Here is a 21,619-nt window from a genome sequence, read left to right as displayed (position 1 = left end):
CTTGTTTGTGTTTTGGTTTGTATTTAGGGGAGAGTGTAGGGGCAGTGTGTTACGTTTATTTATTAATTTTTTTGATTAAGTAATATTTTTTTATTTTATTTGTTAAAATATTGCTTAAGGGAGCTAATAATATTGACCTTAAAATGTTTGTTAAAAGAAATCAAAAACCGATTTAATTTATCCGAAATAAAACAAATAAGACCTTTTCCAGAAACACAAATATTATAGGAAATACTGTGACAAATTCCTTGAAAAATCCAGCTTCCACCGGCTTCCTTGAAAAAGAAATGAAAATCCACAGGAGGGTAAATAATGTTGACTTGAACTGTAATCCACATGCAGAGAAATATATGCAAATAGATGCAGAGTTGTTCAGCATTATCAAGGTGTTTATCTTTTCTTTTCCGGTTAATGTGTGCCAGAATATTGGCACAGAGCAAACAAATGCAAAGTACATTATTTGCATACCATAATAAAATTTTTTTAAAATAATAAAGATAAAAAAATACAAAATAAACAACCCACTAAAATTAAATGAATATATATATATATATATATATATATATATATATATATATATATATATATATATATATATATATATATATATATATAAACACGCACACATTTTTTTTGACAAAAATATATATATACACTAGTAATAAAAAACAAATTCATTCATTCATTCATTCATTTTCTTGTCGGCTTAATCCCTTTATTAATCCGAGGTCACTACAGCGGAATGAACCGCTAACTTATCCAGCACGTTTTTACGCAGCGGATGCCCTTCCAGCCGCAACCCATCTCTGGGAAACATCCACACACACATTCATACACTATGGACAATTTAGCCTTTCTTAATTTTATTATATTCTTAATAAAGATCTAAAAATAAAGACAATAAATGAAAAACAGAAACATAAAAGTTAAATATAAAAATAAAATAGAACAACAAATATAAAGAAAGGAAATACAATACAATGATAAAGATAAAATACATAATAAATAAGCCACTAAACAAATAAAATACAATAAAATATATATACACTGATAATAAGGCACTAATTCTAAAGTATTTTTAAAGTTCTAATAATAAAGAAAATAAATAAAAATAGAAAAATAAAAGTCAAACATAAAAATAAAAAAACACACCAAAAAATTAAATAACAAAGATAAAACACAAAACAAACAAGCCGCTAAAATAAAAACAAATAAAATCTGTAAAAGGTTTATTCACGGTCACTTTACAATGTTTTGTATAATACTTAGCTCATTTTCTATGCAATATTTATATATGCTAGGGTGCAGTTTAAAAAATATCAGCCAAAATATTGACAATAGAACCAATGAGTTTCGATCGTCCTTTAATGTGCTTTTTTTTGTGCTTTGATATTTTTGTAAATAAAGCACAATATATAATATGTACTTTAGGTAAACCTATTGCCTATTAGCATAAGTGTATAAAAATCATGAAAATTATATTAAAAAATAATAATATGAATAGCATTTTTAAATGAATAAAATATAAACAAAAAGATAAATATATTTAAAACTCTAAACCAGTGGTCGCCAAACTTGTTCCTGGAGGGCTGGTGTCCTGCAGATATTAGCTCCAACCCTAATCAAACACACCTAAACAAGCTAATTAGGGTCTTACTATGTATACTTTAAAACATCCAGGCAGCTGTGTTGAGGCAAGTTTGAGCTAAACCCTGCAGGGACACTGGCCATCCAGGATCGAGATTGATGACCCCTGCTCTAAACATTTTAGAGACATTCATTCATTTATTTTCTTTTCGGCTTAGTCCCTCTATTGATTCGGGGTCGCCACAGTGGAATGAACTGCCCGTTTTAGAGACAATATTACACATTTTTTGTTTCGCCATCAGAAATAGCTCCAGAAAAGCCGGAGTAAAACTTTAATATCTAAGTGTTTTAGAGCAGAAATGAGTTTTGCTCCTTAATGAATCTGCTTTTGAACAAATCTACTGAATCAATGATTTAATGATGCATTCATACTTTTGTTGATATTGCACAATATGCAAAGTATACTTTCTTAAAAACAAACCTGTCTTCATTTTGTGCAATCAATTGGTACTTTATCACAAATTGTTTATATGTCTATAACTGCAAATGAAACAAATTTCTAAAAAATAAATAAATCACTAAATATCCCGTTTAGCTCATAAGGTCAGAATGCAAAAATTCCAAAATTGCATGCAAATATTTTTCCACATGAGAACTGCTTTATTTAATATCTGTTCTTCAACAGAATGGTGAGCAAGCAAACTATTTAAATGTCATTTCACTGACAGTTCCTCCTTGAGCCATCATTGCTCAGGTTTCCACACAGGAGTGCAGTATTACCGTCCAGCTCAGACTGAATGCACTCAACTACGCATCACTGACCTCCGGACTGATGATCCGCCAAGGGTTCGAAGAGGTCAAAAGTTGCAGTGGCTCCGTCCTGCATGGGCAGATATTTGCGCAGGCCGAACGGGTGCGGTGAACTGACCCGACCCAACTTTCCGTAGAGGGCTGTTTGCAGATGACCACTTTTACCCCATAGCAGAGGAGGAATGTACCTAGAATACAAAAAACAGACTTTATTTTACATAGTGATACATGAGGATTTGATTTTTAACCAAATTTTAAATTCAAATCCGTCTTCAACATTCAGAATTCAACATTTCATGTTCACATTCTGCAATTCCAGACTGAAAAAAAGGCCGACTCTAGAATTGGTCGCTAAAGGCCGACTCTAGAACTGGTCGCTAAAGGCCGACTCTAGAACTGGTCGCTAAAGGCCGACTCTAGAACTGGTCGCTAAAGGCCGACTCTAGAACTGGTCGCTAAAGGCCGACTCTAGAACTGGTCGCTAAAGGCCGACTCTAGAACTGGTCGCTAAAGGCCGACTCTAGAACTGGTCGCTAAAGGCCGACTCTAGAACTGGTCGCTAAAGGCCGACTCTAGAACTGGTCGCTAAAGGCCGACTCTAGAACTGGTCGCTAAAGGCCGACTCTAGAACTGGTCGCTAAAGGCCGACTCTAGAACTGGTCGCTAAAGGCCGACTCTAGAACTGGTCGCTAAAGGCCGACTCTAGAACTGGTCGCAAAAGGCCGACTCTAGAACTGGTCGCTAAAGGCCGACTCTAGAATTGGTCGCAAAAGGCCGACTCTAGAATTGGTCGCAAAAGGCCGACTCTAGAATTGGTCGCAAAAGGCCGACTCTAGAATTGGTCGCAAAAGGCCGACTCTAGAATTGGTCGCAAAAGGCCGACTCTAGAATTGGTCGCAAAAGGCCGACTCTAGAATTGGTTGCAAAGGTCGACCTTTAATTTGAAATTTAATTTGCAAGATTTTAGCAATAGAATCTGGCTGCAGATTTGCACCTTCAGGCTTGCACTCTCGGACTTGCACGCTTAGGCAACCGCGCTTCCTCTGCAAGTGACGTCATTAACAATCGCCACCTGTGGCCGCTTGCATGAAAGTCCTTAAGTAACTTAAGGGTGTCCCTGAGACTGGAAAATCTTAGGTAACAGATTTCATTAAGATTGTTGCAACAAACTTCTTATGTCACCCTTACGAAAGTGCCTTTTTTTGAAGCCTTTCACTGTAGTTTCTGGCAACATACACGACGGGCGCCACAGTTACTATAGTTACGTAGACAGATCGTAACAAACCACAAATGCTTTCCTTACAGCTTTGCAGTATTGTTACACATTATCTGTGCCATTATCTTTCCATTTTAGCAAGTCGAGACGTTGCCTTATCGAGTCGGTCTCGACATTATGTGTGGAGGACCTATAAAACATTGCTGGGATCATGTAGAGACTTTTGAAGCTGCACTGAAACTGTGATTTCATATGGATGCACTTCTGCACAGACGTGCTAACTTAACACGTATATATTAGTTGACTTATTAAATTATAAGATATTTTGGTCAAGGGCTTTATGCAATTGAGCCCTGCACTCTCCGGCGACGTCACTTGCATTAACATCTACATTCTTGTTTGCAATCGTCCTGGGACGTGCTGAATACAGAATAGTTTCCCAAGTCTTTCTAGATTCATTGCTGTAAGTACATAATGTGTATCCGTTAGTTGTAATACTAAAACTCCTTCAAATGTTCAAAATAAAAACTAAAACTCAAATTTGCCTGGTGTTTTGTATTCATAACTGTGGAAGAATACTTTGTGTATCTATTTAGACCTGATAGTTCATATAAATAAATAATAAGCTTTGCTGGTATAAATGTTAATAGTAGCCTGCTTTGGTAAATTAACATTAAAGCATTATAATCATATGATGAATATACAAACTGCTTTTCGGGGGGTGGGGGTTCTGTCATGATGTACAACTTGAGTACTTAGAATTATTTGACAACGTCCTCACTGTCAAAGCAAACAAACTGGAAACTTACTTTTGGTTAATGTTGATTTCAAGTGACGTGACAGGTGCAGGTGACGATTGTAAATGACGTCACTTGCATAGGAGGCCTGAGCATGCAAGCCTAAACGTGCAAGTGCAACTCTGCAGCCAGACACTTCTCGATTTTAGAGTCGGCCTTTGCAAGATTTAAAGTCTTACAAAGGACGACTTTAAATAGTCGCAAAGGCAGACTTTAAATGGCCGCAAAATCCGACTTTAAAAAGGTAGCAAATTCCAACATTAAATGTTGCAAATTCAGAGTTTAAATGTTGTAAAATCAAACTTTAAATGGTTGCAAAGACCAACTTCAAACCTTGTAGGTCTGACCTCATTTTGCACAATTCTGAGCTTATACAGAGGGACATTTCTCTCAGTCTGTCATTTACTGATCAAATATTAAACCATGTATTGTAATAATTCAGTCTTTCATCAAAATAAAGCTTTTATCAAAAAGCAAAAAAACAAACAAACAAAAATCTAACCAGATTTTGTGAAAAAGAAAGAAAACGTCCTTTAAGGCAATTGTCAAGTTTCTAGGTTTAAGTTTCATCAAAATAAACATTACAGTTAGCCCATATTTTTCTGCTGATGATTGTAGAAATATGGGCTGATGCACTCATTTTTCATAGAGTTTCTGTTTGTTTCTGGGTCTGTATACTAACAGCGGGCAGTGGAATAGGTCACATTACCGCTGATATCGTGCCACATCACACAGGTGTGCCAACCCATGTTATGTAACAGTCCCGCCGGCTAATTAGCCTTTAAACAATCGCCCACTGATCCTTCACTGAAGTTATTCAGTCTGACAGTCTCACAGAAATAAACCATATAAAGCAAGTATAAAGCAAAATTTTTTTAGGTGAAATGAGCTCATTAAGTGGATTTAAATCTTGCAAGTGGTACTCGCAGATAATGACATTCAATCTAGGAAAGTCTGAATTTAAGTCTAGCAAAGTTTGGATTTAAATGTGGCACATTCCGACTTTAAATCTAGCAAAGTCTGACTGTAAACATTACAATTGTGATTTTAAATCTCATATTCTAACTTTAAGTCTCACAAAGACTTTATCCCCCGGTTTCACAAACAAGGTTTAAGGCTAGTCAAGATTAAATTGCATGTTTGAGCTGTATGAACTCAAAATAACTTGCGGTGAGAGGTCTTAAAATATGTCAGTGTCATATTTTATCACCAGGTACACACCAGTAGTATATTTTTTTTGAGGCCATTTTTATAAATGTGGCTTAAATAGCCTAATTTAACTAAGGCCTAGTCCTGGCTTAATCTAAGCCCTGTTTGTGAAACTGGGCCTATATCTAGCAAAGACCAACTTTAAATCTTGCAGGTCTGACTTTATTTTGCACAATTCTGAGCTTATACAGAGGGACATTTCCCTTAGTCTGTCATTTATTGAACAAATATTAAGTCATGGATTGTAATAATTCAATCAAAATAACGTTTTTATCAAAAGCAAAAACAAAAAAATCAAACCAGATTTTGAAAAAGAAAGAAAACGTCTTTTAATCCAATGGTTAAGATCATTGAATAACAAAAACATTATTTTTTGAAATGTTATATCATAACAAATATAGTTATCTCAATATTCAACAACAATCCCGTCACTTTTTTTTCCAGTTTTGTCCAGCACTAATATTTGATTCGTTACATTTCATTGTTTTGTTAACTTGGAACTTAGTTGCTTCGAGAGCTTAGAACGGGGTATCCCAACGTTCAGCTCGTTCAGAGCTCAGCTCAGACCCTAATCAAACACAATGCGGTCACACTAGAGTTTGAGCATGCGTTATTCTGTCGTGCGGCGCTGCGAAAAGGGGCGGGATTAGACAAGTTTATTAGACATTAAAAAAGGCGAGCGATTGCGCCATGTTTTAAATTTCTGTCCAGAGAGGTCATGTTTTGATCCTCGATTGGTCTCACAGAGTCTAGTGATGCAATTTCGCAGGTCAGAGTTCACCAAGCTTGAACTTTGCACCGCAGCAACCTGCGAAACTTGATGCATGACCCTACGTTTCCAGTCTGACGCATTCGCATACATATGAATAGAAGTCTTTGTTTGAACACCCCTAGCTTAAACATCAAAGACGTTCCATAGCATTTTATAATGCTAATACATCACTTCATCCCGTTTTTGCTTTGATGTTTGGCATCAAACCAATCAGCTATCATTCATTTCCACAAAACGAGCCTAAAAACACCAGTAAGCAAAGTCCACTATACACCTTCCACATCTCCCTTCACGCTGTCACTGCAATCTATCCACACCTCCTGAAGTATTACATAACACTCTCTCACCATATACAGCCCTCAACCAGACTCCGTTCTATCTGATCCTGCTTTAAATATCAGTTATGAGATGTAAGGAGTGTCTAATCTGTTCATGACACGGTCATATAAGTCTACAAGAGGATCAGCAGCAAACAAAGCTACAGCTAAACCATAAATAACATGCCATTTGAGGATAGTCGTTAGATAAATTAAGCAACACAAATGCTTTAAAAAAACTTGGGTTCATCTCAGGAATGTTGACAAACAAGACTTTAGTGCAACTATTAACAACCGAACAGACTGGAAGGCTTGTTTTGTTCCCTGTATGTCTTTATTCTTGTCTCTCTATGTTGACTGAGCCGCAGTCATCCGCAAGCATAAAAGATTAAAAATAAATCCGCAAGAAAAGCATGCGGCGGCAGGACACGCCTAATAATGTCCCACAATGCACCAGTGCTTGACAAAATAAACTCTCAGATCCACTAACTGCGTATGCTCTACGGTGGTTGTTTTCTTAAAAGGCGTTTCGCTCCACAATCTTCTATGCAAACAAACATGGGGGGAAAATAGTGAATTGTACCACAGTGGAGAGATGGGGATAGGGGCGGACAATAGGGCTGTGTTTTTATCGATCGATCTCTCGGCCCTTAGTTTAGTAGCTGTACTGGAAAATAATGATTACATAACCAGCCTGGAGTCACTTTGGATTACAAAAGAAACACCCACCCGCACGGCCAAACAGTTATATGCGATGCACATCACAACTCCTGAGGTCAAAGTGTGGGAAAAGACATCCAGAAAACATGATTCGCATTTTACAATCAACAACAACATCTTACAACAACAAAGTGAAGGATCACCATTAGGGCTGAGCAATGTATAGATCTGCAATAGTCACATCATAGCATCTGCAATGGGATTATAATTAGCCAAAGTTCAGAACACATGATATGTTGAGTCATTGCAAAGTTGAACTGTAATTTAATAGTGTTTTAAGCGATTTTAAATCATTTGGGCACAAAAGAAATGCTTAAGTCTGCCTCTTCAACATAGATTACTTGAGTATTAGTATTTATACAATGAAAACTAGTATATGGTGTCACTTTACATGTGATAATTGAATTTCTGTACTCCTCCAAAAAAACAAAAAAAAAAAGCTGTTTTTTTAGGTGAAATTAGCTTTTTTTTCTTCTGTTTTCTTTTTGTTTTCATCTGTGCTTTAATTGCTTTGTTTTATTTTGTATATTTGGGAATCATTTTTGTATGTTTTATTTAGATGCACTTCCCTGCAAAAACATCCCAAATCAGTGTAAAATTATGTATTCTTTCCAAATAGAATGATCTTGTGACTTTATATTCATGTTGCAATTTACATTCACCGGCCACTTTATTAGGTACACCTTACAAGCACCGAGGTGAACCCCTTTTGCCTTCAAAACTGTGCCTTAATCCTTCATGGCACAGATTCAACAAGGTACTGGAAGTATTCCTCAGATTTTGGTCCATATTAACATGATAGCATCACACAGGTGCTGCAGATTTGTCGGCTGCACATCCATGATGCAAATCTCCCTTTCCACCACATTCCAAAGGTGCTCAATTAGATTAAGTTCTGGTGACTGTGGAGGCCATTTGAGTACAGTGAACTCACTGTGGTTATAAGGGGATGGACAAGGACAGCAACAATACTTAGGTAGGCTGTGGCATTAACACGATGCTCAACTGGTACTAATGGGTCCAAAGTGTGCCAAGAAAATATCCCCCACACCATTACACCACCACCACCAGCTTGAACCGTTGATACAAGGACAGGATGGATTTATGCTTTCATGTTGTTGACGCCAAATTCTGACCTTACCACTGGTTATTTGAGTTACTGTTGCTTTTATATCGGCTCAAACCAGTCTGGCCATTCTTGTCTGGTATCAACAAGGCATTTGTGTCCATAGAACTGCTGCTTACTGAAAATGTTATGGTTTTCAGAGCATTCTCTGTAAACCCTAGAGATGGTTGTGCGTGAAATCACAGTCAGATCAGCAGTTTCTGAAATACTCAGACCAGCTTGTCTGGCACCAACAACCATGCCACGTTCAAAATCACTTAAATCCTTTTTCTTCCCCTTTCTGATGCTCGGTTTCAACTGCAGCAGATCATCTTGACCATGTCGACATGCATGGAGTTGCTGCCATGTGATAGGCTGATTAGAAATTTGCGTTAACAAGCAGTACGACAAATGTACCTAATAAAGTGGTCAGTAAATGTATATCACAGAAAAACTAAATTTGCAAAATAATTTTTTTCCAATATCATGCAGTCATGATAACCATCATGAGAAACACCAATAAAGCATTGACAATAGCTTGATAAACCACCCAGTGTAGCGTGTTACAGACTAAACAGTAACACAAATATTTCGGCTGATGTCAATGGAAAGGCATGCTTTGTTTTGGCCTCAAAAGTAAACAGTGCAATAACCATATGCTGTCAGAGCTTTCAATAGATTTCTGAAGCAACACCTCACTGTTTGCACAATTATTTGTGAAGCAATTTAAACATGAAAAAACACAAGATTTTGCAAGTTTGTAAACTCTAAACAATTTCAGATGTGACTGAATAAAACATGCTGTTTATAGCACATTGTGCACATATTGTAAAGTTATATTAACAAATAAATCAATCTTAATGAGAGATCCTATTTACAGTCTTAAACTTTGTGTCTGAAAGCAGTTGTGTACGTTTGTGTTGTGGTAATGACACTTCCGGAAAGTGTGATTTCTGACAGCCTCAAACTTCATTTAAAAGTGTCTAAATTGCATTTAAAGGTGATTCTAAAGCTGTGTGTACATTTACATCTCCAAGATAAACCTTGTAATGTTTTTCAAACTTTAATAAAAAAGAAACTTGTTAAAAATTTTAATAAATTGGAGAAAAATAACAAAAATGTTATCATGTTATCCTTAAAACAACCATGGCTTTGACTTAAAATTGTGTCCACCTCCTGAAAAATCTCCATGAATCATTTTCAGTAAAAGAACAGTAAAAGAAAATGAAGCCCTCTATTAAAGGGCACAAAGGGCAAAGTTTTAAGATGAGTCTTTTGAGTCTCCAAAATGTGTGTCTGTAAAGTTTCAGCTCAAAACACCCATTAGATTATTTATTATACCTTTTAGAACATTAGGGTTTTCTGCTCTGAACACTGTAGCTGTTTTTTCGGCCTGTGCCTTTAATGTAAATGAGATAGTTCTCCCCATCCACCATTCCCACGTGTCTGTCAGAGTGTGTCTTTGTCTCCTGTTGCATCGGATAAGCAACACAGTGACAGACATGAAGGAAACAGATCTAAAGTTTGTGAGAAATACTACAATAAGAACTCTCCTAATAATTATTTGATGTATTTGTAGAGTTAATTTAAGCCTTGATGATGCAATGACGAGTCACACAATGTCGTTATCAAGTTCACACACATTTAAATGTGCACTGTTTTTGCATGCAAATGTGGCATAATACAGGTTAATATGCACTGCTGTATGGATTTTCTATATGTTAATGTACAAAATAAACCTGATTTAATGTCCACAAACAGGGATTGAAGCGTCTTCTTTTATAATTGTACTGACATGCGGCTGTGGTGATAAAGTAAAGACGGTAAAATCACTGTAATTCATTATGGACATGCACTGTTTTAAAAATGGTTTTAAACTTGTGAAACTTATTCTTGAACACGTTTGATGATGATTGATGATCACACAATGCTGAACAGATCTTTTAAACCTTCACACGTCCTGTCTTGTTGATATGATTGTACGCGTTACTACGGAGATATGTTAATACACGGCTGTCAATCAATTTTGTGGAAGGGGAAATTTATAAAAAGAGACTTATTGTCTTTACATTACTACAATATGACTGTGGACACACTATATCTACACACAGTCCTGTCCAAACAGTTTACAAAAGATTATTTTCATCATAGGTGCCCTTTAAAATGAACATCTTTTGTAATCTTATATACGCCAGAACTGTATATATCAATTTCATGCATCCTTGCTGAAAAAAGCATAAATGTTATTGAAGGGCAAATATATATATATATATATATATATATATATATATATATATATATATATATATATATAGATACATCTTCCTGACCATACAGTTTTAGACGGTGGTGTACAGTTAAAGTCAAAATTATTAGCCCTCCTTTGAATTTTTTACCTTTTGCAAATATTTCCCAAAGGATTTTTACAGAGCAAGCAATTTTTCACAGTTTTGAATGGTCTACAAAACAAACCATCATTATACAACGACTTGCCTAATTACCCTAACCTGACCTAATTAACCTAGTTAAGCCTTTAAATGTCACTATAAGCTTAAGACTAGCATCTTGAAAGACATCTAGTAGAATATTATGTGCTGTCATCATGGCAAAAAAAAAAAGAAATCCGTTATTAAAACTATTGTGTTTAGAAATGTGTTGAAAAAATCATTTCGTTAAACAGAAAATAGGGTAAGAAACATAAAAGGGGGCTAATAACTTAGGAGGGCTAATAATTCTGACTTCCACTCTGTTTATGCATGTGATTGAAGGCGCTCTGCATTAGTCTTTTGCAACCCTGTGCTAAAAGCAGCTTGAGTAGCGGCCTGTAATCTATTCTGAGTTGTGGTTTACTCAGTAGACAGCGTAACAGCAGTGAAATGATAATCTGAAGTGTCATACTCACTCTTTGGTCAGGATAGGACACGACTTTAGCAGGAAGTGGTTGAGTGTTGTATCCTGGAAAGTGAGGTCCGGTGGAGCTGTAGGACTTTTCAAGTTTAGACAGCGGACGATGACGTAGAGAACTGTGGCCACCGCTGCCAACTTCATGCCATCAAACATCGCCGGCATCTCCGGTGCCACCGTGTAAACCTCAGATTCGTGAGTGTTCATATTTGTGCTAAAAATAAACAACAACAAATAAATGACTGATGCAAATGTGTGAGAAAACTGCAATACAATTAAGCCTACAGAAGATTTAAACGCTGCACAAAAAATAAATAAATATAAAAAAGATTTAAAAGTCATGACTACATACGTGTCTGTTATTTTAACGTATTTAATTACTATCAACTTATAATAATTAGTTAACCTGGGGTTCGTTCCTCGTACGTGGATTACTCAGTTAGCTGGATTTGGATTTTGACGATTTGACACGATCCAGGATCATTTAGTTCTTCAAAACTCATCCGAGACTTGTTGTCATAGCAACAGTTCTGGTAGCTCAAACCTACTTGGGAGCAGGTTCATTTCATATAAACCGGATTAGATCAGGTCATTTCAAGCAAAGATAATACTGAAAGTTTGTACCAAATGCTAATATTTTCTTACAGTAGTTATATACACTTGGGAAAATAGTGAATATATATATATATATATATATATATATATATATATATATATATATATATATATATATATATATATATATATATTTAAAAAAATAAAACTTATGCAATCTGCACTCCGAAATAACGTGTACATGCACAATATTCAAGTTAAGAAAAAAGGATAATAATTTATGCACTCATGCACGTGTTTTGACCACTATGCCGGTGATTTGTTGCTTGCAAAAGTTGCAGACACCTTTACCGATATCAAAATGCTTTTTTAATGCAGAATTAATTCATGCAGTTATTCCTTACCCCGATTAAAAAAACTTGAGTAGGCCTATAGGCTACTATAACGAAGAAAATCTTCTCTAAATGTAGAACTAAATACGCTGATATGCATTGAAAAACATGATGAAAACTCTTGACCAATGAAAGTGTAAAGCCTGCAGCTTACAACAAAAGTGGAAAGTTATTGCGTGTCAAATTCAACAAACCGTTTACTGCTAATTTGATGTATTTTGCTCACATGGATAATTGAATATTAATCAGATGATGTCATTACGATGCTGTGCCGCCAGCCAATCGTCGCAATGCTGATCGTGATTTTGAGTATCGATCGATCTGTCCTTCACAACACATGCAGCGATCTCAGATCAGTTCATCCAGGTTTAAAGGGTCACGAAACACCAACACATTTTTTGAGCTGTTGACAGTCGTATATGGGTCCCACACTGCTAAAAACACTATTAGGACACCTATATTTCACTAAAAAGTGTAAATTGGTTGTTTTTGCGTTATTTCAAGCAAATTCGTACTTTCTGTTTGAAACGAATTTTTGAAGCTGCGTCACGGCCATGACATAATAGCGTTGTATTCCAGCGTGCAGACTGGGCGTCTGTGCCAGAGTGAGTCTTATTACGCCTTACAGTGTGATGCATTAATGCATGAGTAAGGCTTGGTTCAAACGCGCTCTATTGTGCAACTTCATTAATATTCATTACTGTCACCGTGTTTACACCACAGAGACGCCACGTTGTGTTGGCAAAACAAGCGTGAAGTGTTGCTTTTATAGTTTGCTGCAGTAAAGTTTTGTTTTCATTTTCTCTCTGTGAGAGCTCAGCTGGAGTCACATGTGGATTTACAGTGTACACGACGCTCGACAACAATAACTTACGTGTCTAAGGAGAAACATTGTTTATCTGAGAGCTGTTCTCATCTGCAAACGATGAGATCCAGATTCGCTTTAGTCTCCTCTTAATAAAGACGTGGCTCTAGTTGCTGGTGATTGTCCTGTCTCTACAGATTTGGTGAGCAAGCGACCAGTGCTCTTTGTTTATTTAGTTTTTTCGTATCGAACTAAGTTAACTATTGCACCAAGTGTAAAAATGTTAGCATTACAACCAAACTTTAACCTTGTGTAGGATTTTCACCGCATTTAGTGACGGGAATAACACACGCGGCTTTCTGACGCTACCTGCCGAGTGCATCTAAGTTTCCGGGAAATGCTGAGTTTTTTTTTCTCTCATTCGCCGTGCGGTATCAAACATTGCATGAAAAATACACGCTTAGAGCAGTTCCTCGAATCAAATATCTCGTTTGTCGCGAGGGACATGAATAAGTTCCATGAATGAAAGACAGTTAAAGTCCACCATTTAATAATTTGGCAAATAATTCGACTACAGATGTCCATGTAAACACAGTCACTTTGTCCCCTCTCTCTCTGTGTGTGTGTGTGTGTGTTTTGACTCTGAAAGTCAGCGCGCCCAAATAGACACTCCCACACCATCCTACTTTTCTTCCTCCGACACTCCCCCCTAAACAAAGCTGGACACGCCCACTTTTCTGACTTTTTCCAAAGTAGAGGTGTGAAAACACCCTGCTGAAACGAGGGGGTTTCATGGCCCTTTAAGGTCACCCGTTTGGTTATGTTGTGTTAATAAATAATTTAGTTGGAGCACTTTGACCATTGTTTATGTTATGCTGTCTTTGGATCACAATACGTATTTAAATTAGGGAGCGTGACAATGCAATCAAATTTACTTTGTTTTGTGTCAAATCATTTGATTTGAAATGACCGAATGCTGCACAGTGGCGCAGTGGGTAGCACAATCGCCTCACAGCAATGGATGGATGGTTCCCAGTGATGGGTTGCAGCTGGAAGGGCATCTGCTGAGTTAAACATATCCTGGATAAGTTGGCGGTTCTTTACACTGTGGCGACCCCAAATTAACAAAGAGACTAAGCCGAAAAAAATTTATGAATGAAATTACTTAAGTTCATTCAACTTAAATTCAGCCTCAAGTAATTTTTTTTTTCTTTGTCACTGCATTTGATTAGTCATTCATAGTCAGCTAGTGTGCAATTTACTAAGCAAAACTAATATTAAATTGTTTTAAATTTGGTTTTGTAGTTCGGGCGTGAATAAATATTCATTGCTGTTTTTAATCGTTAAAGTTCATTTTAATGAATATGTAAAAATCAGTGGATTTTATCGATGCATTTATTGGGTTAAATGACTCATTTTTACTGTCATTCAATGTGTTTTTGGTCATTGCCAATGCTTGTCACTTTAATTGAGCATGAGCTTCTGCATGCGGTATGAAAGCTCCAATATGTTAACATGGAAGCCTAAGAAAACACGCGCTGCTCACACTTGGGGTGTGAAACAGGCTTTATCCTTTAGACAAGCATTATTTATTTGACGTTGTGCAGTTTAAATCACTGAATTTCTACAAAGTATGTTGTACACCATAAACTCACAGACTTGTTGGTCAAATCCATAACGCATGTTTATTTTCCTCATCTAAAATACAAAACATGTTTACAGATTGATCTTTTTCTGATCCCATAACTGTGTTTAGTAGTTTTGGAAAATATAAACAGGCGTTTTAATATAATGTTAACATATACGTTCTCAGTGAGTTTATGTTTTAAGATTTTACTGAAAATGTCACATCAATGAAGCAACAATTGCTCATATGTCGCCTAGGAAGAATAGTTTGGAAAACCAGTCCCGTTTGAATAGGGCTAAACTGTGTAGGCACAATAAACAAACACAAACAGCGGCTAAAAAAAAAAAAAAAAAAAAACCTGATGGAGTCACTTACATTGTAGGTTAGATGAGTTTCTTGAATGTGATCCTGTATTTCCTGATGAAGACGGAGGATTTTATGGCTCACAGTGATCTGGTCAGTTCTCTAAGCAAGGAAATGAAAGAAGAGTGACGTGCATTAGAAACGATAAGAGCGGATAAGATTGATTACATGGACTCTCAGTGTCAAGTACCAAGCCCAGTGTTATTACTTAACAGCCAGGTGCCTGCATAATAAAGAGATAATTCACAGACAAGTGACAGTCTTATGTCATTATGTGTTAAGTAAAAATATTTGTAAATTGAAGGTAGTATATTATATCAATTTGTAAAAAAAATTATAAAAAAGTATAAAAATAAAAATTTAAAAAAAAATAATATATATACATATATATACACACATATATATACACACACACACACACACATATATATATATATATATATATATATATATATATATATATATATATATATATATATATATATATATAATTTATTTTTTTATTTATTTATTTTTTTTGCATACATTCACACAATTAAAGTTTTTTTACTTAAAAAAAATAAAACAAAAAAGTTTGGCAAATATTTACACAAAACCACAAATTCAACTAAAAACATATGAGTCATCCCAGCAGCTGCTGAATTTAATTTATATAAAGAAGAAAATCTTTATAAATTGAAATATAATTTCATAACATTTATTTATATTAGAAAAAAACATTTATTTAGTATTGCATATATTCACACAAAACCAAAAATTAGACTAAAACAGATCATGCATCCCAGCAGCTGCTGATATCAATTTATTAAAAAGAAAATGAGAAATAAAAGTTGTAAACTGAAATATAATTTAAAAACATTTAATTTGAAACAAAAAAAAAAAAACTTTCTTGTATCCCAGCAGTTGCTGATATCAAATTTAAAAAAGAAACGAGAAAAAAAAAATGTTTGTGAATTGAAATAAAATTTTAAAACATTTATATTAGAAAAAAACATTTACTTTTTAAAAAAAGTTTTGCATATATTCACACAAAGCCACAAATTAAACGAAAAACATATCATCCATCCCAAATTATAAAAAGCAAAAAAAAAAAAAAAACTGCTTGTGAACTAAAATATAATTTTAAAACCTTTATTTATGCATATGTAAAAAACATCCACTTTTTGTATACATTCATACAAAACCACAAATTCGACTAAAAACATATCATGCATCCAAGAAGCTGCTGATGTCAAACTACAAAAGAAACAAGATATTTATATTTATGCTAAAATATAATTTACAAACACACACACACATACATACACATATATATACACACACACACATATATATATATATATATATATATATATATATATATATATATATATATATATATATATATATATATATATATATATATATATATATATATATATATATATATATTAAGGGTGGAGCCGAACCCGAATACGGTATTCGGAAAGGCACGAATAGCATGTTTTTACGAATACTTATTTCGAACAAATACTTGAAAAATTATTTGTATTCGGGAGCAAGAAAAACACTATATCAAAAAGCAGCGTTTCCTCCTGAGACCACAGTGCATGAGTGAGAGAGAGAGCGAGAGAGAGAGAGAGAGAGAGAGAGAGAGAGAGAGAGAGAGAGAGAGCGAGCGAGAGAGAGAGAGAGAGAGAGACAGACGCTCAGTCGGAGGGCGGGGCGGAGGTAAAAGGTCTCTGGCGCTTCTCCACAACAGCAGACAGAGAAGGCTCGGCTGAGCGAAAAAAATACTACACTGCATCACTATTTTTGTTAAATAGATTTTTGTACCTTAATTGGGTTCCAGATGCAGTTTATAAACTTGTAGCGGAGTTTGTTCGGGATTTTCCATTACGCTGCATTTTTAAAGTTTGCAATCGGGTGCTCTGTTTACCCAACGTTAGCTCTGTTAGCGCGGTAATTTAGACAATAGACTGTTGACAGAGTAACGTTAACGTTCGTTTATAAAGGTTAAAACGATGCTTGTGCAGTTGTGTCGAATAGTATGCACTTATGGGAGTTATATGGTACGTCTAAATAACTGTCTTTTGCAGACAGCAAGATATATGCTATAGGCTAGTTAACCTTAGCATAGCTTCCCGTCACTTTTTATTAACTTGAAACTCCTCAAATACATTTGGGCACCATGAAAAAGAGTGAGACTGCTGCTGAGCCATTTCTTGGTCCTCCACCAGTAAAAAAAAATAAAACTTGAGGTTCTGTGTGGAAGCATTTTACAGTCAGTGGTGCTGCAGATAAAACAAACTGATACTGTATAATATGTGCAAAAGTGAAATCAGCAGAGGCAGAGATATTAAACATCTGTCAACATCTTCTATGCATAATCATTCATTTTCTTTTCGGCTTAGTCCCTTTTTCAATCTGGGGTTGCCACGGTGGAATGAACCACCAATTTATCCAGCATATGTTTTACACAGTGGCTGCCCTTCCAGCTGCTACCCAGCACTGGGAAACATCCATACACTCTCTTTCACACACATACAATAGGGAAAATTTAGCTTACCCAATTCAACTGTATTGCATGTGTTTGGACTGTGGGGGAAACCGGAGCACCCGGAGGAAACCCACGCCAACATGGGGAGAACCCAGTCGAGGCTCGAACCAGCAACCTTCTTGCTGTGAGGCGACAGTGCTACTCACTGTGCCACCGCGCAACCTTCTATGTAATGTATTATCACATGCACTAAAAGCATCCTCTCCTGATACTGTCTGTGAACCCCCCACAAGCATCAATCCCCTCAATCAGCACAGCTATGTTCTGCTAAATCCTCCACAAGCACCAAACCATCAACACAGCCACATTCTGCCCCAGCAAGTCAGTTTCAAACATAAAAAAGTAAAAAAAAAAAAACTTTGTGTCTGTTTTGTGGCAGGCAGATGACAATAGCAGGGCTGTATCTTTTAGTATTATATAGAATACTTTTGTTCTGCCAAATCTCCCAGGCAGGGGTTTATTTAGATTTATTTAGTTAATTTTAGTTTTTGGAATTCTGTGCATTGGAAAGAAGTTCTTTCAGAAAAAGAACAGTTTTTTGAAGTATTTTTTGTTTTTATTCTGTCTTTTCAGTGTCCTTCAACAAGAACGGTGGTGGTGGGGTTCATAATATTCACAATGGTATTTTATTAGTTGTTGGTTTAACCATAGATGAGATAATGGCTTCTATGTTATTTTCTTTTCAATGACATTTCTTATCACATGTTCAAAAACAACAACCAATATTGCATATCTATAATTTATATAATGGGTATAATTAAACAATACTTTCACTATAACGTAAATTAGAAGTGTAATAGAAAAAAAATAAATTTTTGCGTCATTTTGAATTTTACTCGAATACAAATACAAATACAAATACTTTTCCCCCCTCAACAAATACAAATACAAATACAAATACCGGCTGCTCCGCACATCCCTAATATATATATATATATATATATATATATATATATATATATGTATATATATATATATATATATATATATATATATATATATATATATATATATATATATATATATATCCATATATATATATATATATATATATATATATATATATATATATATATATATATATATATATATATATATATATATATATATATATATATATATATATATATATATATCCATATATATATATATATATATATATATATATATATCCATATATATATATCCATATATATATATATATATATATATATATATATATATATATATATATATATATATATATATATATATGCTTATTATATGTATATATACAGTGAGGATGTGTGGGTCTATGAGAAAACAAGTGGCATTGCCGATGTCAACAGGGAAAAACAAAAACAATCTGCCCATCATATACACTATTGTCAGTATGATGGAAAATGTCACGCTTACACGACAAATACACAAGCGTCTACTTGACACATAGCTAATAGTGGGGAAAACACACTTGGTTGTTATGATAAATAATGACGTACAGTAAAAACAAGAGATTATAGCTAAAATGAACAGTGTATAGAGGAAAACGAGACGACACCCATAAACACACACACACACACACACTTACACACACACACCAGTAGAAAAAAACGCAAAGATTCAGTACGCATGAACGCAGCATACCTCGTTTCCCAGTCGATCACAAGCTGCTCCCTTTCCCGGTGTTGGTCAAATGAAGATGTGTGCTCTTCTGTAATGACACAGTGTGTTTATTTAGCGTTGTATTATCCGCTTTCCCCTTTCTAGCATATTCATCCCTCTTCGTCTCATCTACAGACAGAAAGAGAGGCGCTATCGCACTTCCTGCTTCAGACGCGCACATTTACATATAATGCTCCCTATTGGCTAAACAGAGCAGACACGTCACGAAGCACTGCCTCCCTTTTATAACATGGCAAGTGCACATTTCAGCAGCGGCGATTCACGTGTCTGTTGTTGTGCGCCTCTCAATTTAAATAAATAAACACGACGAATAGATAAATACCTATTAGCACTATCAAGTGCACATTAGCTATAGTGGAATTACAGTGTTTTCGTTATCTTGAAATAAAAATACACACTTAACTCCTAAATGTAGCTTATTATATTCATTTCATTTGAGTTTATTCAGCCATGGATTTTTTTTTATATATTTATATATTGGACCACCTGACAACTCTCTGTTTTTTCAAGATTTGCAATTTATAATTATGTGTTTGAGCTATTTTTATTTTATTTTGTTTCTTATTTTAAATAAAATAAAAATTGTGTTTATTTAAAGAGTATTTTATTGCTTGTGCATAAAATAAAAGTTGTCATTCATTCATTCATTCAATTTCTTTTCAGCTTAGTCCCTTTATTAATTTGGGGTCGCCACAGTGGAATGAACCACCAACTTATCAAGCATATGTTTTACACAGCGGATGCCCTTCTAGCTGCAACCCATCACTGGGAAACATCCACACACACTCATTCACATTCATAAACTACGAACAATTTAGCCTACCCAATTCACCTGTACCACATGTTTTTGGACTTGTGGGGGAAACCGGAGCACCTGGAGGAAGCCCACAGGAACACCGGGAGAACATTCAAACTCTACACAGAAATCGCCAACTTACCTAGCCGAAGCATGAGCCTTTTATCGGTGAGGCGAACGTGCTACCCACTGCGTCACTGTGCAGCCCAAAAGTTTTCTAATATTTATATTCATTTTAGACAGCACAATGTCAATGTTTTAACTTCAGAAAAAATTGAATAAGCTAATCACAATGAACGAAACCTTTTATATTCCAACCAAATAATATTTTTTTAAATATACTACAATATACACTCACCGGCCACTTTATTAGGTACAGCTTACTAGTACCGCTAGAGCCCCTTTTTGCCTTCAGAACTGCATTAATCCTCTGTGGGATAGATTCAACAAGGTACTGGAAATATTCCTCTGAGATTTTGGTCCATATTGACTTGATAGCAGTTGCTGCAGATTTGTAGGTTCCACATCCATGATGCGAATCTCTTATTTCACCACATCCCAAAAGTGCTCTATTGAATTGAGGATCTGGTGACTGTGGAGGCCATTTGAGTACAGTGAACTTATTGATATGTTCAAGAAACCAGTCTGAGATGATTCACGCTTTATGACATGGTGCGTTATCCTGCTGAAAGTAGCCATCAGAAGATGGGTACACTGTGGTCAATAAGGGATGGACATGGTCAGCAACAATACTCAGGTAGGCTGTGGCGTTGACACGATGCTACTTTGGTACTAATGGGCCCAAAGTGTGCCAAAAAATATCCCCCACACCATTACACCACCACCACCAGCCTGAACTGTTGATACAAGGGAGGATGGATCCATGCTTTCATGTTGTTGACACCAAATTCTGACGCTAACATCCGAATGTCGTAGCTGAAATTGACACTCATCAGATTAGTTTTTCCAATCTTCTCTTGTCCAATTTTGGTGAGCCTGTGTGAATAGTAGCCTCAGTTTCCTGTTCTTAGCTGAGAGAAGTGGCACCCGGTGTGGTCTTCTGCTGCTGTAGCCCATCTGCCTCAAGGTTGGACGTGTTGTGTGTTTAGAGATGCTCTTCTGCAGACCTCTGTTGTAACAAGTGGTTATTTGAGTTACTGCTGCCTTTCTATCAACTGGAACCATTCTGGCCATTCTCCTCTGACCTCTGCCATCAACAAGGCATTAGCATCCACAGAATTGCCACTCACTGGATATTTTATCTTTTTCAGACCATTCTCTGTACACCCTAGAGATGGTTGTGCATGAAAATCCCGATAGATCAACAGTTTCCTGAAATTCTCAGACCAGCCCGTCTGGCATCAACAACCATGCCACATTCAAAGTTACTTAAATCAACTTTGTTTTCCATTCTGATGCTCATTTTGAACTGCAGCAGATCGT

The 21,619-nt window shown here is 35.7% G+C and overlaps 1 protein-coding gene across 3 annotated transcripts in view; it reads right to left on the bottom strand.

Moving 5' to 3' along the window:
* abhd2a (abhydrolase domain containing 2, acylglycerol lipase a) overlaps window positions 1-21,619 on the bottom strand; it is a 52,346-nt gene that overhangs the window by 17,979 nt on the left and 12,748 nt on the right. The window contains exons 1-4 of one of the 3 annotated variants that reach the window (XR_015494634.1): window positions 19,342-19,498; window positions 15,192-15,281; window positions 11,436-11,651; window positions 2,410-2,585 (exon numbers count right to left, since the gene is read on the bottom strand). Coding sequence is in view for 2 of the 3 variants with exons in the window: in XM_087259009.1 (XP_087115135.1) it covers window positions 2,410-2,585; window positions 11,436-11,644 (385 nt within the window). In the remaining variant the exon portion in view is untranslated. 3 annotated transcript variants of the gene reach the window in all.

This window comes from Danio rerio, chromosome 7 (assembly GCF_052040795.2).
Source record: "Danio rerio strain M-AB ecotype USA chromosome 7, GRCz13ab, whole genome shotgun sequence".
Classification (NCBI taxonomy): Eukaryota; Metazoa; Chordata; class Actinopteri; order Cypriniformes; family Danionidae; genus Danio; species Danio rerio.
This window is presented reverse-complemented; position numbering and strand designations above follow the sequence as displayed.